Here is a 21920-nt window from a genome sequence, read left to right on the forward strand (position 1 = left end):
CAATCTCTTAAATAATGGCATATCTGTTGGAATCATAGGAATGCGAGGAATGAGGACATCTTCACCTTTGAAAGGTCCTGTCAAGATTGTTCCTTCTATGACGTTGCTCAGTAATTTTTTTACTGCAAGCTGCGTGCCGTTGCAAAGTTTTGGCTGGTTGCATACCGATTTTCAATTGCAGTACGTGCGGTGGCATCCCTGGCAGATCGAGTGAATTCAAAAATTCTGTTGGATAATTAACCGCTTCATCTGCTTCCACAACAGTGTCGATGGACTTGTATGTGACTGCCTCGCTTTGAATGTTAGATTGAATAATATTGTTAAGTTCGTAGACATTTTTGTTCTTGGCCGCAAGAATAGCTCATTCACTCTGCCAATCGTGATTCTTATAATTGGTTGTAATTTTGTTCACGACGCAATTCTACATCGAATGAAGCAGCAACAGTTCGATTCGGTGATGGCATTCCCAATTGATTGAGAACTTCGTTTGCGATTTCTAAGCACAAATCTTCAATCATTATCAACGCTTCGTTGTAGATTTCTGGTGTGAAATCCATGTTTATATTTGAATTTTCTTTGCGTATTCAACGGAGAATATCTTCAGCCATGTCCGATTTATATTTCTCCCATAACTCTGTTGGAGATGAAGGAGAGCAGGCGGTCAATATGATTGCAAACAATGCAAGAATTTGATTTGGATGTGACGTGTTGCACGCGTCATTAATGCATACATCCCAGTGTCGGTCGTTCTCCAATAAATTCAGAGCTTGACATGCACTGCGGAAAGTGGCATGTGTAACGCCGTTGACAATTCTCAGTTGATGGAAAGACGTTGGACCGGGCACATTTACCAACAGCATGCGAAGAAAGAAGCATTCATCTTGATTGGGATGCATGGTGTACAGTCTGCCTATCGTTGTTTCTTTGAATATGCCAGGTTGTCCGTCGACTCGCTGTCCTCGTTTGCGTCGTTGAAATGATTTTCTACTTGCATTCCATGTGTAATACGTAGGCACTTCCGAATGCAGCAGTGTTTTTGCAAATGCATCATTTTGACATAACGTGAAGAAACCAGTTAACGTTGTAGCCGGTGGATTCAGGGCTATTTTTTCCACATTTGCAGCTGTGAAATAAACGCGTTGTCCATTTTCTAGATGTACGGCTAAGTGAACAACAGCAGCAATTTCTCGTTGCAGTGCTTCCGCTCTGCGAGTACGACGACCTAAGTGTGATCTTCTGTGAGGCATTATTTGGATGAAGTAAAGCAAATTGTTTGGTTTCTAAAAAAGGATGTTTTTACGGTGAGGAGGTTAGCGGAAACTCCTGGCAGTTACCTTTCTTCAGAACGTGTAACTGTCACAGGTGTGACATCTATATTCACTCAGCCAATTGTGAGAGAACATGCAAATAAGAGAGAAGGCAGAGGCAGTGGATTGGCCTACTGGTTGGCGATGTCACAATGATCAGCAGGACTGGTTTTGAGGAGGCCTATTTCTTCGATTTTAAGACAAACTTTTGTCCCCATATAGAACATAGTTACATAACAACGCTCACATATTCGAATGCAACGTTGTGTCAAAATTTCAAAGCAATCGGTGAAGAACTTTCGGAGATATAACGTCTGTTTCGAATGAACATTTACATTTTTATTTATATAGATAGATAAGCAAGGTATTATGGCTGATGTCCCCTCCATACATCTTTTATTCTGTTTTTACTGTCTAGGAATTCAGTTGCTGATGATTCTGAACGAACACATTAACTGCTAAAGCATTATATAAATATTATCTGGCTTATAACCACGCCTTATGGAAATGCTTGTCTGAGTCAACTTTTGAGAGAAGTATCAGTTTTTTGTCATATGAGGTAACCTTTTGCACTTGTTGCTGTATAGATTGGTGATGTACATTGAAAGAGACAGCAGGAAGGCCACACCAGGAAAAGAGCAGCAAAACAGCAATGAATACCTGTCAAAATGCCTGAATCTTCTCATCTATCATATTGTGCAAGAGTTGCCGCAAATTCTAGGTAAACTGTCCTGCCTCACTCTAAAAATGGGCCTCCCCTTTTGCTTTTTATTTATTCTTCTGTAAAACACTGTAGGAAATGTGTGAGCATCCTTTTTTAGGTGGTGGGCCACATTGGTGTCTGGCTAATCCTTTGGAGCTGGGCTGGTGGTTGGAGCCATGCCCAAGCTTAACATCTCCATCTCTCTCTCTCTCTCTCTCTCTCTCTCTCTCTCACACACACACACCCACTCCCATGGTCAGCCCTCTCTCATGGGTGCCTGCTCCCTCCTCTCTCACGTGCACCCCTTTCCCCAAGAGAGTTTTCCCCATACCCAGTGTTCCCTGGCACAATCATACTTCTGGAAGCCCACCAGACAGATGAGTGGTGGGCCTAAGGGAACTCTACAGGGAAACAGGGACAAGGGTAACAGGGGCAAAGGTATTTATGACAGGCCATGTGGAAGGTTGCCCACGTGTGCTGTAGAGAATTCTGAAATGCAAATGTGATTTCCTCCTCCATAAGATTATATTCTAGGAATGGCAGTGGCATCTGACATGAGTCACAGTAAGAAAGACAAATGTTGTAATGGAAGTGTAGTATTGTATACATTGTAATTTATCACTTTTAAATAATACTAACTATATATCTTGACAACCTATAAGAAAAACATTTCTACATATGCACATGTGTTTGTTTGAGCTGTTTATAAGGATATTATTGTATTTGTTAAAAATGATCATGCCAAGTGTGGCATGGCAAAAAAGTACTAAGCAAATCGGATTGATAATACCATTCTTTATGAGGAGAAAAGCCAGGATATTTGTATAGAAATTCAAAGAGTAGTTGAATGTATGCGAAAACATAGTAGATTATTTTAGGATTTTTGTTATGTAAGTAAGGGTTTCATAAAGGGAAGCAAGTGCCAGGGAAATTAAGAGAATAATAATGGAAGGAATCATAATTAAATAATGCATTTTGAGAGTACAGTTTTGGTCTCAACCTGTATATATAGGACAAGAGCAGGATATTGACAACACTATTATCAATAATGTCAAAAGGTCATTTCTGGTATATGTTAGGAAAGGCTGGGTTACAAATTTTTAAAAATCATTTATGATCAGTTTCAATGACATAGATGGGAAACACATTTTTGTGGAGGGAGACGAGGACTAAACACTGATACTTTGCTTCTCCACTACAATTCTTCCCTCCCAAAACTGTTTTTTTCTTTTTAAAAAGTGTTAAGGCTTTCTTGCTTATGTTTGTCAGTAACATGCATCCCAAATAATCAAATTAACACAAAATTAGAAGTTGGTTTAATTGCTGTTTTTAATTTCCTGTGTATTTTTGGTGTTCATTTGAGTATAAACAACATTGAAATCTCAACCTCTTCCAGTAGATGTAGCTGTAAACCACAAATATTAAAGTATTTTTAAAGAAGCAGAAATTCATTTTAGATGTACATTTTTCAAACCCAGGTTAAACAATTATAAAAATGCTTATTAAAAATATGGTGAATTTTGCCACTTCAGCTAAAATCACATCAAATTCCAGACAATTCTCAGCCATGTTCTCTCTCTTATGTGTAGCTTGCTTTGCAGTTTGTTATGTAGACCAAAAAGGTCTATAGAATTCAACGCAAGGGGGCCAGAGAGGCACCTTGCCTGCCTCTACTATTTTTAGTAGTGCCACATAGGAGCTATGGCATGGCAGGCCCTAGCATTGGAAATGTAATGGCTGCAGTCTCTCCCCTCACCTGCTGGGCGTCAGCTGACTGAGTGCTCCACCTCTCCCTAACAGGTACATCTGCAGCCTGCCAGAGGCTGGGAAGGTGGGGTGTGTTTGGCTGGTGGGGGGGAAAGAAGAACAGGGACTGCTGGGGCTTCCCTCTGCAGTCTCTCCCCTCACCTGCTGGGCGTCAGCTGACTGAGTGCTCCACCTCTCCCTAACAGGTACATCTGCAGCCTGCCAGAGGCTGGGAAGGTGGGGTGTGTTTGGCTGGTGGGGGGGAAAGAAGAACAGGGACTGCTGGGGCTTCCCTCTGCAGTCTCTCCCCTCACCTGCTGGGCGTCAGCTGACTGAGTGCTCCACCTCTCCCTAACAGGTACATCTGCAGCCTGCCAGAGGCTGCGCCTCGAGAAGAGGGGATAGATTCCTGACAGCTATTCCCTCTTCTGGTTCCTACCCCAACCGGATAGTTCCTGGTGGCCATATCAGCTTGCTCTCAGGTCTGGTGGTGCTGCTGCTGAACGCCAGGTCAGTCCAGAATAAAATCTCCCTCATCCATGATTTGATTGTGGATGAGGGGGCTGACCTGGTATGCATCACTGAGACCTGGGTGGGTGAACTGGGTGGGGTTGCTCTCACCCAGCTCTGCCCTCCTGGGTACTCGGTGCAGCACCAGCACAGACTCGAGGGCCGGGGAGGGGGGGTTGCCGTGGTCTATAGGAATACAATCTCCCTCTCTGGGCTTCCTGTTCAGTCGAGTGCTGGTCTGGAGTGTTTGTACTGTGTGTTGGGTACTCGAGACAGATTAGGGATTCTGCTGGTGTACCGTCCACCCCGCTGCCCAACAGTCTCCCTGCCTGAGCTGACGGAGGTTGTCTCGGACCTGGTGTTGAGGACCCCCAGGATGGTGGTTCTGGGGGATCTCAACTTCCATGCCGAGGCTGCTGTATCCGGAGCGGCTCAGGACTTCATGGCTGCCATGACAACCATGGGGCTGTCTCAACATGTCATCGGCCCAACACATGCAAAGGGACACACACTTGATCTGGTTTTCTCGACTGGACAGGAGGATGGTGATCTGGAAGTGGGGGAACTAACATCTACCCCCTTGTCATGGTCGGATCACTTCCTACTGAGGTTTAGACTCTCGGCGGCCTTTCCCCTCTGCAAGGGTGGGGGGCCTATTAAAATGGTCCGCCCCCGGAGGCTAATGGACTCCGATGGATTCCAGAGGGCTCTGGGGGATTTTCCTGCTGATATGGCCGGTGCTCCTGTCGAAGCCCAGGTCGCTCTGTGGAATGCAGAGATGACTCGGGCGGTTGACACGATCGCGCCCAAGCGTCCTCTCCCTCTGAGCAGAGCCCGGTCAGCTCCTTGGTATACATCTGAGCTGAGGGCGATGAAGCAAGAGGGGAGACGGCTAGAACGCAGGTGGAGGAAAACTCGTGCTGGGTCTGATCGAACACGGGCTAGAGCTCACTATCGAGCCTACTCTGTGGCGGTGAGGGTGGCAAAGAGGCAGTTCTTTTCCACCAGCATTGCGTCTTCTCGGTGTCGTCCGGCGGAGCTTTTCCGAGTGGTTCGTGGCCTGTTACACTCTGGGCCAGGGCGTGAGATAGTTGAACCCTCGGTAGCACGCTGTGACGAGTTTGCACGGCACTTTGAAGATAAAGTCGCTCAGATTCGTCATGAATTGGACACCACACTTAATGCAGCACCACTAGTAGAGGCGTTCAGAGCGCCGTCCGGCTCAGTTTTATTGGATGAGTTTCAGTTATTGAGGCCCGAGGATGTGGACAAGGTGCTTGGCCAAGTCCGGTCGACCACCTGTGTGCTTGACCCTTGCCCCTCGTGGCTCATTACATCAAATAAGGAGGGGATCGCCGGCTGGGTCCAGGAGGTTGTAAATGCCTCCTTGAGAGAGGGAGTGGTGCCGGCCTCTTTAAAAGAGGCGGTAATTAGACCACTCCTGAAGAAGCCTAATCTGGACCCGGAAGATGTTAACAACTACAGGCCGGTGGCTAATATCCCTTTCCTGGGCAAGGTGCTTGAGCGGGTGGTTGCAGGACAACTCCAGGCACTCTTGAATGAAACGGATTATCTAGATCCATTTCAATCGGGTTTCAGGCCTGGTTTTGGAACGGAAACTGCCTTGGTCGCCCTGTGGGATGACCTCTGTCGGGAGAGAGACAGGGGGAGTGCGACCCTGTTGGTTCTCCTGGACCTCTCAGCGGCCTTCGATACCATCGACCATGGTATCCTTCTGGATAGGTTGTCTGAGCTGGGAGTTGGAGGTACTGCGTTGCAGTGGTTCCGCTCCTACTTGGATGGCCGATTCCAGAAGGTGGTGCTGGGGGATTATTGCTCTGTGCCGTGGCTCCTAAGCCATGGGGTTCCGCAGGGCTCTATTTTATCCCCTATGCTGTTTAACATATACATGAAGCCGCTGGGGGAGGTTATCCGGAGATGTGGACTGAGGTGTCATCAATATGCGGATGACACCCAGCTCTACCTTTCCTTTTCATCAAACCCAGGTAAGGCAGTGACTGTTCTGAACCAGTGCCTGGGCACGGTAATGGACTGGATGAGGGCTAACAAACTGAGACTCAATCCAGACAAGACGGAGGTACTGTTAGCGGGTGGTTCATTTGTCCGGCGAGGTGATGTTTGCCCTGTCCTGGACGGGGTTGCACTCTCCCTAAAGGATCGGGTCCGTAGTTTGGGGGTGCTCTTCGATCCAGAACTGTCACTTGAGGCACAGGTGAACTCAGTGGCAAAGAGCACCTTTTATCAGCTTAGGCTGATATACCAACTGCGCCCTTATCTGGACAGTGATAGCCTAGCTACAGTTATTCATGCTCTGATAACCTCTCGTTTGGATTACTGCAATGCGTTATACGTGGGGCTGCCTTTGAAAACGGTCCGGAAGCTTCAGCTGGTACAAAACAGGGCAGCCCGTTTACTAACAGGGACTGGCTGGCGAGATCACATTACGCCAGTCCTTTTACAACTTCATTGGCTGCCAGTCCAGGTCCGGGCCCGATTCAAAGTGCTGGTATTGACATTTAAAGCCCTAAACGGTTTGGGGCCAGGTTATTTGAAGGAACGCCTCCTCCCATATGTACCTACCCGGACCTTAAGATCATCTACAGGGGCCCTTCTCCGTGAGCCCCTGCCAAAGGAAGTGAGGCAGGTGGCTACTAGGAGGAGGGCTTTCTCCGCTGTGGCACCCCGGTTGTGGAATGAGCTCCCCAGAGAGGTCCGCCTGGCGCCTACACTGTACTCCTTTCGTCGCCAGCTGAAGACCTTTTTATTCACTCAGTATTTTAACACTTAATTTTAACTTAAATTTAAATTATACTGTTTTAACTCTGTATTTTAACCTTATATCAATTTTGCTGCGTGGTTTTATCCTGGTTGTGCTTTTTATATTGTATTTTGTATTTGTATTTTTAACTTGTTGGTTGTTTTATGATGATTTTAATTTTTGTGAACCGCCCAGAGAGCTTCGGCTATTGGGCGGTATAAAAATGTAATAAATAAATAAATAAATAAATAAATAAATAAATAGATTTCATTGGAAACCAACTGTTCCCTTGACCTACATTGTGGACCAAGCTATCTGTTACATTAAATGTGTAGTTGGTCCTTGCAGGTCTGCTTTTCCCCCTTTTAAATTAACAGCGGTGGGGTAGGTGATCACAAATGGGATCATGTCCAGGACCCTGTTGTGCAGGGAAAGGGGTTTAACTCTTTTCTTCTTCACCATGGTCCCTACAAAAATCCCTCTTTGTTATATGGCACAGGAATGAACTTGCCATTGGTAGCAAATACTCCCCAATTGCTATTGCTACAATCTTGATCTTTTCATCAAGATTATAGCATAGCAGAAAAGGGTTAAACTGCTGGTCCTGCTTACCACAGTCGAAGTCCTGATGTCTACTCCCTGTGGCTGCTTGTTTGAAAGGAGAAACAGATGCACATGTGCAAACTGCACATTTAATATAATGTGTAGGTTCGGACCTTTAGCCAATCCTTTGTGTCACCATGCCAGCACATTAGGCCTGTAGGATTAAACTGGTTGCTACCATTGAAAATGAATTATTTTGAAGGTTTACAACAACATTCTGTCTTATTGAAATAGTGAAAAAGATAAATTTCTTACATATTGTCAGTTTAAACTGGGTTAGAATTTCAGACACAGATATAATTAATTAATGAACGTATTTTTGAGGTATTACATAACTAAAACAATGCTAGTCAGTAAACTTCTTTCTCAGTTGGTGGTGTGTTGCGGAGAGATGCTCTAAGTTTTTGGTAGCAAACAGGACTAGAAATATTTATAATAGGATGTGCAGAATTTCCCTAAATCCAGATTAGGGCCACCGTAGTGGCAGAGAGCAGGAGTTCTGTGCTCCATTGCAATCAGCGAAGCACAGTTGTAATAGATCCCAAAGGCACACCAGAAATCCCAGTCCCATGATTGATACAAATAGATGAACGTTCTGAAGAACTCTCCCGCCCCCCAAAGCTTCGTGATTCATTGCTGTGCCTGTGCGAGGTTGACATAGGCAATCGTGAGTAGTCTCAGAAGTTCCGGGAACTTTTGTGATTCCTTGCTGGACGTGCAGTTGCCGCACAGCTCCTGAAGGAAGAAAGATCTTACAGGCAGCATGCGGGGCCGCGCTTGAGAAAGTAAGCTGGTTGGCTGGCAGGGTCAGGAGGCACCATGCGGTGGTGAGAGAGTGGATTATTCTTTGGCAGTAGAAGGCCATGGTGGTGGGGGCAGGCGGCAAATCAGTGGGTCCTGCTTCAGGCGACAACCTGTCTTGGTCCAGGCCTGAGGACGAAAGGTGGTGCTAAGGAACTCCTATTCGACACACTGACCATTGGCCTATGATACCCCCAAGGTCCCATCCTGTCCCCCTGGGTCCCATCCTATCCCCCTGGGTCCCATCCTACTATATAACACATGCATGAAACAGCTGACAGAGGTTGTCTGGAATTTTGGGGTTCAGCAGCACAGATATGCTGATGACACGTAATTCTATCTTTCTTTTTGAGATCCAAGGAAACTGCTCTAGTTTTTCATTGGTGTCATATCAGGAATAGGGTTTTAAGATCATCTGGGGTGGGCCTTCTTTCGGTTCTGCCATTCTCGGAGGCACATTTTGCAGGATTGAGAGAGAGACTTTTTGGTGGCTGCATCCAGACCCAGGAATGCTCTGCCAAGTGAGACTAGGCTGGCTCCCTCTCTGTTGTCCTACTGTTGACAGGCAAAGACGATTTTATTCAAACAGGCCTTTGGCATGTATCCTGGTAAATTGGATGTGTGTTATTTTCTCTCTCTTGTTGTGTTTTTAATTGTACTTTTAATGTAGCTGTTTTATAATGGTTTTAACTTAAGTTTTTAATTATAATTTTGGTTCTTCTTGCTAGATTATTATTGTTAATTATAGTTTTGATTCTTATTTCCTTGGTAGAAAGGCTGAGTATAAATCAAATAAATAAATAAATAAATAAAATATTGGGAGTGGCCTTATACCAAGTCAGACTATTTATCCATCTAGCTCTGTTTCATCTGTTTTGATTGGCAGTGACTCTCCAGGGTATCAGGCAGAAGTTTTTCCTATTATCTGCTACCTGATCCATTTAAATTGACATACCATTTGGAACCTTTTTCATGCACAGCATGTGCTTTGCCTCTGAGCTATATGGCTCCAATTCTTGACCAATTTAAGCATGTAGTTTGGAAAAAAAAAATACTCTGAGAATTCAATATATAAAATATTTAACAAGTACTTACTGGCGCTTTTCTAATGACTTGTGGTATGCTAATGAACTGGGTTCTGCAATATTTGATTATGAAATTCAGGTTGTAGAGCAGGTGTGAAAATCAGAATTTTCAATGTGCATTTTCTACAGTATGCATCACAAGCTTGGGTATGTCGAAGCTTTCCCCTAAAAAATGTGTTTGTGTTTGAGGATGCAAACAGGGCAAATTTCTGGTAAAAATATATATGAATCAATATGAAATTCTCATACATCCTTAGCAGGGACTGGCCTTAAAACTGCATATCAGTCAGTCAGGATTTCAAGCATATTTCTCCTTTATATCAGTACATCAGTTTGGAAGTCAGTCCCATTTGAGTGTAGTAGCTTAGACACCCAACTGATTGTACATATTAGGCCACATACAGATATATGTATAACTTGTATGCTGAGCGCACTGGGAATGGCAATTTGCTGTGCTTTGTATGTATACACATATATACATACATATACCGTATTTCTTCAATTCTAAGACACACTTTTTCCCCCATACAAACATCTCTAAAAATGGGGTGCGTCTTAGAATTGCGGGTGTGTCTTAGGTTTTTTTTTTCTGTTGGTGGTACTGAAATTAGTGTGCGTCTTACAATCGATGGCGTCTTACAATCGAAGAAATACAGTAGTCTTCCTTTCAAGATTGAGCTTGTGGAAAACCATCTCTTCTTGTACCTGTAGATGCCAGCCATGAAAAGCACTGATAGATAGTCTCATTTTACATTACTGAAGCCTAATCTACATGAAGCAGGATATTGCACTATGAAAGCGGTATATAAAAGGCAGGAGCCACATCAAGCAGGATATAGCACTATGCAAGTGGTATATGGTATATGTCAATGGGCCCCAACAGTTGTCAGTGCACTTCAATACCACTATTAAGCAGTAGTGTGGCTCCTGCCTTGTATATACTACTTTCATGGTGCAATATCCTGCTTGGTGTAGATTAGGCCTAAGTCACTTTCTCCTCACTCCCCACCTCCACCCTTGTGGAGCATTTTTTTTAAAAAAAAAAATCAGTTAAGAGACCAAATGAACATATAAATGATTAAGCATTCATGCTATGCTTCAAAAAAGAATTATTATTATTTTAAAGGCAGACAGTCTACCTGAAGCATTGGAGAGGGTGAAGACAGAAGACTAAACCAATTTTCAATTTGTTAATTAGTATTCTTGTCAAATGGCTTGTGAAGATGTTCAAGCTAGTGAAGAAAGTTCTGGTATTTTTACACAGCCTAAGTTATACTTTATGATACTCAAACACCTTATTTCATTGATCTCAAAAGGTATTTGCTCCTGGACACACATTTTCTGTGTGTGCAGACACTGCCCTTTAAAAGTGATTCTGATTTGCTGCAGAGGGACGTGTTGAATGTGGCCCTAAGATTTAGAACTCTTATTCTGAATGCATAGTAAAAACGTTTTGTTGAGATCACAGTAGGTATGTTTACTTGAAATCAAAGCCCCAATGTGTTAAGTGGGTGTTATTTCCAGGTAAGTATGCAGAGGACTGCAGTGTTAATTTGATCTGTTCAATCCCTAATATCATGAAACCTCTGCTTTGTAGGTGACATACTTTCTGCTTTAGCCAATGTATCAGGACGTAAACATCCATCAACAATTCAAGCTAAACAGCTGAAAGGGTGCCTTCCAATGATGCCTGTAGTACTTCATCTTGTGACATCCCAGGTATTAATTCTTAAACAGCTGAAATGAATAATTTGGGTTATTCGGGGTGGGTGGGTGTTGCATTCTCTTAGTTATAGTCCCTAATCTTTCCTCCTCATACATGTATTGTTATGATACACCATCATTAATTGAAACCAATCAGTTTTGTCACAGAGTTCTTTATTACACTATATGAAACATGTTATATTTTCATGCCTTGTTTTCCCCTTCATCGAGACCTTCCCAGTTCCACATCAGGTGTTCGTGGAGCAGACAAGGACAATCTCTGCCTCACCACCATGGGTGGTGATCTACAGAGCTGTAGATTCAGTTCCACCCCACACCCCATTCCTTTTCTGATCATTTTGCTGTTAGCTTGCTTACACTCTACCTATGTCCTATGGAACGGGAAGAAAATGAGGAAGACATTAGTTTCACAAGACATTCAGTGATCTGGCATGACATGAGCCCTTTTAACTCCCCTCCCTCAGTGCTTGGTTTGGAACATGTGAAGAGGGGAAAGGACTAAGTGACTTAGGATGCTGACTGCAGTAGTGCTCTGAAAGAGGGTTGCAGAGAAAATAGTTGGGGAGATAATCTTTTGAAACCTCACAGCCCCCATCCAAGACACTGATATATTAAAATGTAAGCAGAGGGGGACAGGGACATGTCCATGTGTATACACCTGCCCTTGCCCCTAGCTGGCTGTATCTTGGAAATCTCATAAAAATTTGGCAGTACTTGGGTGAAGGATAGAGACGGAGAAAGTGAGCCCCTCCTTTTCACATTGTAGCCCTTATCTAAGTGGCAGTACTGTTTCTGTCATATGACCAAGTCATACTCACCATATAAGAAGGTAAGAAGAACCCTGCTGGATCAGAACAAATAACTATTTAGTCCAGTATCCTGCTTCCGACAGTAGCCAACCAGATGCCTATGAGAAGCCCCTAAGTGAGACAAACGGGCAATAGCCTTCTCCTAGTGTTATTCTCCATGCTGTGTCTAGTCTTGGTGGTACCATATAGCCATCACAACTAATAGCCATTGATAGCCTTCCTTCATGATTTTTCTAATCCTCTTTTAAAGCTGTCTAGGTTGGTTACCCTCCACACTTGGTAGTAGCAAATTACTTTGTTTCACGATGTGCTGAGTGAGGTACTAAATTAGTCTATTCTGAAAAACTACTCCCATATCCACTATTTCCCTACCTTTGCACAGTTTTAGAAATCTCTGTCATATCCATTCATCACTTGCCGTTTCTCTAAACCTGGGATCTCCAACTCTTCTGCCCCCATCAGGTGCCTTACTCATTCTGACTTTTATTTTATTTCTTAAGATATTTATTTCTTAAGATATTTTTATTTTTTATTTCTTAAGATATTTAAATTATGCTTAAGAATTATACCTTGGGGGCTGGCGTACTACAAAGTGAAGCACCTTTATTTGGGTTCAAAAGAACAGTTTTATGTTTTGGAGCTCAGGCCCAACTTCTGACTTATATTAGATTCCTGGGTAAGGTACTTTTCTTTTAGTCTCAACAGTTTATTTTTCAGGAACTGAGTATTTTGAGACTGGCCATGCCGAGCATGGCAGCCATTTTATGAATGGGCAAGCTACCCTCCATAACAGCCATTTTGTGAGAACACCCATGACAGTCTCTCAAAATACTAAATGTGCCACCAACCCAAAAATTTGGGGGACCCCAGCACTAAAGTAAAAGGCCTCAAATGTAATTTTTATCTGTCAGTTTATATGTTTATCCCTAATCAAACATCTTCACTGTGGTTTGTTAATCACTCACAAGCCATATTGAGATTCCATGGCTTGTTGTTGGGTTGTTCAGGGTGGCTTGGTTTCAGAGTGAATTGTTATGATGTGCAAACCTGGCATGATGGCTTGTGCGTGGTTGTTGGAAAGGGCTACAGAGCCACCTGGCAAGAGTGGCGCAAAGCCTGGATGCTCCTCACAAACTTGCTAACAATATCCCAACTCTGTGGACTAGTGAAATGTCACTAGTCAATTTACTCTTCTACTTTAAGATCTCCCTAAACAGTGACACCATTTTTTTCACCTTTGGGGAGATTTATGCAAATTATTTATTTTTTCAACTTCAGGGAGTTTTGTGTGTATTTAACTATTTTTCAGGGAGATTTGGGCAAAAGTAACTGGATTTATTTATTTAACTCAAGGAAATTTGCGCAACTTTATTTATTTATTATATAAACTTTCAGGGAGATTTGTGCAGTTTCACTGTAACTACTACTGTGAAAGTTAAATCTCCCCGAAAGTAAAATAAATAAATAAGTAAAGTTATATTTGCACAAATCTCCTCGAAGGTAAAGAATGCACACTAAATATGTGCAAATCTGATGACAAAAATAATGATAAATATGCACAAATTTGTGCTTATTAGTGAAGTAGAAGGGGTATGCTGCTGAAATTGTTCTACAAAGGCCCATGGTATATGTGCCAGGAGCTGTTGGGAGAACTAAGGGAGAAACAAGCCATGGTGAGCTGCAGAGCACGTGATTGTCTTTCAGAAATAATCTAGGTTAGCGAGCAACCAACCAACCAACCGTACCATTTTTTTAAGGTTGGCTTATTGTGATGTGTGAACTGGCCCATTGGAACAGTATATTTACCATATCCTCCACGTACTTACTATTTTTTTCAAACTTCTATGAACATAGGTATTTCGACCACAAATTGTGACTGAGGAGTTTATTTGCAGCTATGGAACTTTATTGGTAAGTAACAGTTTCAAGTCACAGTGTTAAAAACATAGATGCTTATCAATTAATTGAGAACACCTATATCCAAAATGGAGTGCCTGTGATTTTTTAGCAATTTTTCTTTTAGTATATATTAGGTATGTATAAGTTAATGTAGGATTCCCCCCCCCAACATACATGCTCAAGAAAAAAAGTAATGGTATAATTTTCCCATGAGAAATATTATCAAATTCCTTTTAAAATAAGGACCCCTATAGGCAATGATGCAGATGAACTCAGATATTTAAAATCTCTGCAGCTTTGGCCACTGCAGCAAATGTTTATCCACCATGCATTAAATTCTGCATGATACCTGTTAGATATACTGCTGTATTGCACTGAACAACATATGATCAAAGATTGCTTGATCAAAGACTGCTTGACCAAGTGACAGTTCTTCCTTAAGCAACTTCATAATCTCTAGGCCCTTTTTTGTTATTCATCAGGCATCTGATAATCTTTAGGCTGTAACATTACTAAACTCAGTCCCAACAGTCTATGTTCCTTTTTCTGTCAGCTATGTAGTCAGGGCCAACCCTACCATTACGCAGAATGAGATCGCGTCTCAGGCAGCAGATGTTCAGGGATAGGGAACAGAAGCAAAATATTGGAGGACAGAGCTCTGTGTGCCATGCAACCTTCCCTGTGCCCCTTTTATTTATTTATTTATTTATTTATTTATTTATTGCATTTTTATACTGCCCAATAGCCGAAGCTCCCTGGGCGGTTCACAGAAACTATCCTTAAACTATCCTTCTGTCCTCAAGTGAAGTGGAGGATGCTGTCCTTGCTAGTGTTCAAGTAAGATTCAATTACAAAACCAGTGGAGTGGGGTGGGGGCCTTGTCTGCCTCAAGCAGCAAAATATTTTGGTCTGGCTCTGTATGTGGTCAGTGTGGGGCTGTAGGCAATGATACTTGCAGATCCTTCTTTGTGCTATCTGATAGATGTGCAGTCTTTATAGAACCTATGTTGATCTCCTAGAAATTTCTCTTCCCCTTATACCAAGTCCCAAAAGACCTAAGGCTAACCTAGTTCACAGTAATGTAAATGAGAGACTAGTTTTTTTTATGAAGTATTTTGACTAATAATAGAATTACTATATTTTGTAGTATGGAAACGTACTACAAGCATACAATTCTTTTTTTAGACAAAATTATGAATAAAACTGAAAGATCTTTTCTAGTACCTTCTATTTGGTATCAGTATTTACCATTTTCCAGAAGTGCAGTTGCATTAGTCTGTTGTAACAAAAACAACTCAGTCTTGTGGCACCTTAAAGTCTAACAAATTTATTCTGGCATAAGCTTTCACAGACACTGTCCGCTTCAGACACATTAAATATTAACCTCAAATTGGCAGATTTTTGTACACATGCTGGTGGAGTGGGAAGAGATGTAAACTGTGTTGTCAGAGAGAATTGAAATGCAAAAAGTATAGGCAGTGATAATGAACTTAAGAGTTGCCATACACAAAACATGGTTGGGTGATAACATACATCATTCTAGTGATGACCCGATCCTCAAAACTCAGATGGAGGGACATTTTATCGACAGAGCCCTTCTGCAGGAAGGCAGATCCTGGATTCAACCTTATATATGTTAATCAATTTACCATTGCAATGGTGTCTGTGTTATCACCCAACAACACTTTGTTAATGATAATTACATATATATTTTTTTGCATTTCAGTTCCGTCTTGCAACACACCCCAGCATCTGCATATGTATCTGCCATTGGAGGTTTACACTTCCTGCATTTGATGAAGTGGACAGTGTCCCCAAAAGCTTATGCCATAATACATTTCTTAAGTCTTTAAGATGCCACAATATTCATTATAATATTTCCCTTGAAACATTTTCTATACTAGAATACACTCTGCAAGTGTTATATTCTCTTTTTCTGTTTTCCAGAACATTTACATTATGTATACTTGATGAAATGCTGAGGTATATACTAGAAAGCTGAGACATTTGTCACATTCAGCATCTGCACTCTAGCTTTGATATTAACAATAAGTCCTGCATCAAGATTTCAGATGTGCCACAGAGTACTGCAGTTAAAATGAAGTAGTACTTCTATATTGTATTGTTAGTTTCTGCCATGTCTGTGACAGCTGCTGTCAATTATAGGTATATATTTTAGGAGCATAATCTTGGCTTTGAAACAAAATCTGGTGAATATGCACGTTTCAATAGTGGGTGCTAAAGTGACTGATTCCCTTATAAAGTAGACCACAGTACTTCCTAATGGTAACAGGATGGACTTCATGTTCACTTTTTTGTGCTATTTTAATTCCAGGAAAATATAAATGCTTTAGCTTGACATTGTATAATTGGAGAGACACTATAATGTCTATAAAGGAAATATTTTTAGAATCATAATTAAAACAAATTGTATGCTCACCTAAAAACAAAAAAAGCAAAGCTTTGTAGTATACTAAATATTTTATTACTTCTGTTTTTATTTAAGAGTTTGGATTAATGTCTTGAGATATAAGATTGCAGTCAAAATATTTTTGCATAGAAAGATAGTATCTGTATCTCATTTCTGCCCTGCTCATTCTGCACTAAAACAAATTTTATGAACAAAAAGCAGGTGATCTACAATTTAAATGAATTACCAATCTTATTTATTTAGAATATTTTATATACTCCTTTTCAACAAAATGTTCTTGAAAGAGTTTACATAGTAAAAGGTGGCATATAAACATGTTTCAATAAAGTTGTTTACAGTCTGAGCAGCAGTTCAAATGCAGTAGTGCTGGACTACCTTGTACTGTGATGTGTCAGTGTGATAGAGAATGTGGTTGAGACTAAATGATAAAAACTAAATTCAATAAAAAAAAGTTTTTAAGCTCTACTATTTAAAAACACCAACAATAAATGGTTAAATGTAATTTTTGTGTATGTTACAAGATAATTTAATACATTTGCTATGCAGTAAACAGATTTCTATAATGATTTGAAACCCTGATTCAGAAAATCAACTTCTTATGGAAATTCCGTGATATTTTCACAAACTTCCCCCCTCCACTAATTGATGCCTCAGTACATATTCTTGTTGGAAAAAGTGTAAATTATGACCTCTGAACGTTTCAGGGTTGCAACACAAAGTGCAAGATTGAAATGGAGGTCAGATAGTGCATCTTGTTGACTTCTCAGACAAATGGGTAGGAATAAAACCTTTACATCTTGATGAGGGTTGCTCCTATGAAAAAATGGTTAATGAGGTTTTTGTAGAACATTTTATGCTATTTAATTTTGTTATAAGACATCTTTTCTGTGAGAATACAAATATTGGAATTATTGTGCAAAAACTGGATTTTGGGAGCCATTTTCCAAGATGGCGGCCGTTACGATGATTTCCTGAGTTGCCTCTGTGAGTTCCATCACACCTGGGAAAACACGCTCCCTACCGTCGCTTCTTTGCTCCTGGTTTCGTTGCTCAGTTACTTCCTGTTTTAAAACAGGAAGTAAACAACAAGCACAATGCCCATTCAGTGGGGCATTCTAATCATGCTGCTTCTCCTGCACACAGCAGAAGAGATCAGCGACTTCCATTTAAAAAAATATTTCGGACTTTCTGTGCTTTTTCTTGTGGCGCAAGGAAGGCCAGAAGGCACAAGAGAGGCAGACGACGTCATGTGAGGGACCTGCGAAAAATCCGTGAGTGCCCAGTAACGAGCGTGCAATAAAATGCTCGTTGGATGGAGCTCCATATCTAATTTTAATGTACATGGTCGTAAATACCACCATACGAAATTTCACACTTGTATCACAATGTGAATAATTTTGATGCTAAGCCGCTCTACTATCTTGGCCTTAGCAAAGCACAAATCCTCCCCAGAAGCACTTGCCACCCAGATCAGATCCAAACCAGGAGGAAAGGATTGTTTCTCCCTCACAATTTTTGCATCAGACTCCTTTTGTACAGTGAGCTTCTGTGCCTTTTTGCATGTGCTCATGGTATCCCTTTAGTCAGTGCCATCAGTGGCCTGCCATGTGGTAAGGGTAGGAGGGGGAGCCCTTTCCATTAACCTGTTTTGATCCCAGTTGTATTTTATATTTCTTTTGAAAGCCACTGGGAGTTTTTCAGTTGAAAAAGAGAGGCAGAATATAAATATAATAAATGATCAAATCACTCTTTATTTATTATCAACATGCCAGGATTGGGGGGGAAAAACCAGATTGTTTTTCTGTGCAAGTCAAAATGCAAAAAAGGTAGCCCATCTGTACGATCTGATAAAATATAAGAAATATATATTTAAATTCTGCTAGAGTTATTGTTTCTCAGGCATGTAAGCATCAATGACATATCTTTTGCATCCCTATAAAATGTCTTCCATGCATAAAATTGAAACAGAAAAATGGAAATAAATTAAGTGGCACAAGAGCAATGGGAATAATAGTGAAGTATTTACTTATCCCTGAGCATTAATATTTCATTTTTGCCGTTCCTCAGAAGGATGATTTATTTAGGTTATCCTTAAAATGTAGGAGGGTATAATTTCTGTACTTACTTCCAAATGTAGGTGCATCCATAGACTGTATTATGTGAGGGGACCAAAAAGATGGGATAAATAACAAGGAGTGCTTTCTAGAAGTGTTATGGTCATCTGAATTTTAACATAGCTGTATCCTGAAGTTCAAAATCACTTTTGAAAATCCTGTCTAATGACCTACTTCCGTCTATTTAATGTCTATCTAATGGTATTACTTGTTAATAACTTCGGATTTTTAAACTGAAAATTATCTTTCTTGGTTATGCTAATGTTGTCCAGCACACAGTAGTTTTGATCATGCTGAAACTTGGCTGAACTTCAAATTGTGTTATGAAATAGTTGAATTTGAAACTCTAAGGCTGCAGTCATCTACACCCTTACTTGAGAGTAAGTCCCATTAAGAGGAATCAGTTGCTTCCTCAGACACAGCAAGCTAGGGACAGTACAGTCAATGTGGTAATGTCTTAAAGAAGCTAAATTTATGTTCCTTATGTGGAGGTTTTCTGCTGCCATCATGTCATAAAATCGTTAACTTTTAAAATACTGTCACTGCAATGTAGACATTATTCTCTATAATTTTTATTTAACTAAGGAGCAGATCTTTCGAATAAATATGCTAACTTTATTTTGATTTGTGCATTTCCACTCTAGAATTTTGTCAAATTAATAGATTCCGGAGAAACTAACTTAGATGGAGCAATAGGTAAGTGAATTCATGAAAATTGTCACACTCTTTATATAAAATCACTTTTCCTCTGATGCAAAATAAATACATTATGTTTTTCCCGCTACAGGTCAAACAGCTTCAGAAGAACTGGTTAAGACTGCTTTATCAATATTTGAAGCAATAATACAACATCCAGTCTTGTTGATGCTTTACCACTCAACAGTAAGTCCTGGCAGAACATGAAACAGCTGCACGCTTACTGGCTGTACTCTCACTAATAAATGGAATACTGCCAGATCATCAGCAGTTATTAGGGTCATGGCTTTACAAATTAACTGTCAGTAGTAAAAAGGGAAGTGTTTAACTATTTTCCCCTCAGTAAGGTGGGTTTTAATTGTAATTTTACACAATTAGATTTTAAAAAGCTAACACTTAACTTTCAACATTTGGTTGAAAGTTAGTTGCCAATAGATAAGAAGCACTTATTTTCTTTTTTAACTTCTTATGTTTTTAGCTTCAGGCTGTGGCAGTGCAGGCACTACAGTTGCTAGATCATATGAACTTTACATAGTGGGCTGATTCATACAACATGACAGCCCACAACATGGTTTATTTAACAACCGATGCATAACCTCTGTTCTAGTGCTATGCGGGGTTGTTTACTCCACACTCACAAGGTTCACACAGTGAGGCCGTGGCGCATGTAGGGTGCATGTCGACACCATACTCACACTAGGGGGTTGTGTCATATAAACCCAGTGAGCATGGGATTTGTGAGGGTTGTTTAACACTCACATTACCAATGCTCACTGGATTTGCATAACCCAACAATCCTTGAGTGGGAGTTGGATATGCAAAGTGGTGCCAGTGGGCACCATGACTCTTCATGCGTTAAATACTCCATGGAGAGATAAACCGTGTCATGGAATGTACTTCCATGGAACGCTCTTCCAGAACACTTGAGAACTACAAACTCAATCACTGCTTTTAAAACTCAGCTAAAAACTTTTCTTTTCCCTATAGCCTTCAAATATTAAGTTTGTTCTGACTCTATACTGTTAGCTTCTCCCTACCCGGTGCCTGTTTACACTTCCCTGTGCCTGTTTGCATTCTCCTTCCCTCTTTATTGTTTACTACAACTTATTAGATTGTAAGCCTATGCGGCAGGGTCTTGCTATTTACTGTGTTATCTGTACAGCACCATGTACATTGATGGTGCTATATAAATAAATAATAATAATAATAATAACTTCATAACAGCATTGTGAACTATTATAATATTTCACTTGCGAGATACTTATAAAACATTTTAGAAATACATTCAGTTAAGGGATGTCGTCTCATTGGTGGTGGCTGAAAATGGCTTGAAATTTATGAATATAAATCCTCATTACCCAAAGGAACTTTTTTTTCTTTTTTTTTTTCTAAACTGAAGTAAGACAGGTTCAATGTTCCAGATCAATACTTCTAATATAAAACTTCTTAATAGAATATTTTTTTCCCTGACTAGAAGTATGTATCTAAGATTAGTCTCCGAGGTTATGCTAGGTAGTGTCAAAAGGGTTTGTTTTCATGAAGTGAAATAGCTTTTAAAGCTAGCTAAATGGTGGACAATAATTTGCAGGGTTGGTGGAGGGTTATCTGAGGGTTGTTTAACCATTACATAACACACGCTGCCTGAGTTCGCATGACATGACAAGCCAGAGTGTGCACCTGCCGTAGCTGGCATATTCAGAATGACATCCAGCACACACTGTGAACCCCTGCAGGTTAATTAACCCATGGTGACTTAATGTTACACGTGAACCAGGTCTATCATGGCCTCTTCATGTCTACTACCGTTTGTTGAGTTGATCTGCAAGCATTTCATTTTTATATACTTGTAAGTATTCAGTATAATCAAATTGAAGTTGATTGAGGAGATTTGTGTAATGTTAACACTATTGAGATTTGTGCAACATTAAGGCAAATTACATATTAATTAAGAATATTTTAATACTACTCAGACAAACATCAGTAAGGAGATATTTTAATAATTACATTGTTGCCCTTTAAATGCACAGCACTGTGTAGCTCTGCCTTTGTAATTAAACCTTTTTTGTATTTAGGTATTTTGGACGCACACCTTGCTTGTAACTGAGTGTTTGACTTCAGTGAAATAGTATAGGGATAGAATCAGGATGTTCTATTCCTGCTGCTAACACACTTAGCAAGAAGCTGAGCTCTAAGGGCCAAAATGCACATTACATGCAAATGCGTGTATTTAAAGCATGTCATCTGTTTCTTATAGTGAAAAGCAGTTGTGGGAAGGGAATAATTTTCAGTGGAAAAGAAGCAGTCTTTTGTTTGCAATGGGTTGCTGTTGTAACAGAAAAATGAGGATGCAAATAAATGCTTTTATGTTGTTTTATACGTCAGATGCCTCCTCAACCCTCTGCCTTGCACCACTTGCTTCTGTCTTTTCTGTGCAATGGACTTTTGATGGAGCAGAAAAATGTGGGGCTGAATAAGTGCTTGTGTCTTGTTGTATGGATCTGACCCCCTCCCCTCAACACTCTGCTTTACACACATATTCTTAAGTTCCTTGTCTCTTAAAGTTACTCTTCCTACCATTGGTTCTTCCTGTTGTGAATCTTGGCTCTGCCTACATATGGTTGTGCCTACAGTTAGTTTTCCTGCACTGTCCAACCAGCCCCAATAGGCACCAGCTGCCACTTACTAAAGCCAGTGGATCCTGAGCTGTGTCAT

General features: G+C 40.9%; 1 protein-coding gene across 1 annotated transcript in view; it reads left to right on the forward strand.

The window, feature by feature from the left end:
* ULK4 (unc-51 like kinase 4) overlaps positions 1-21920 on the forward strand; it is a 206656-nt gene that overhangs the window by 65655 nt on the left and 119081 nt on the right. The window contains exons 23-27 of the mRNA XM_063129233.1: positions 1895-2028; positions 11132-11253; positions 13923-13979; positions 19157-19208; positions 19300-19394. Of these exons, the coding sequence (XP_062985303.1) occupies positions 1895-2028; positions 11132-11253; positions 13923-13979; positions 19157-19208; positions 19300-19394 (460 nt within the window). The remainder of the gene's footprint in view (positions 1-1894; positions 2029-11131; positions 11254-13922; positions 13980-19156; positions 19209-19299; positions 19395-21920) is intronic.

Source organism: Elgaria multicarinata, chromosome 1, assembly GCF_023053635.1.
Source record: "Elgaria multicarinata webbii isolate HBS135686 ecotype San Diego chromosome 1, rElgMul1.1.pri, whole genome shotgun sequence".
NCBI classification, from domain to species: domain Eukaryota; kingdom Metazoa; phylum Chordata; class Lepidosauria; order Squamata; family Anguidae; genus Elgaria; species Elgaria multicarinata.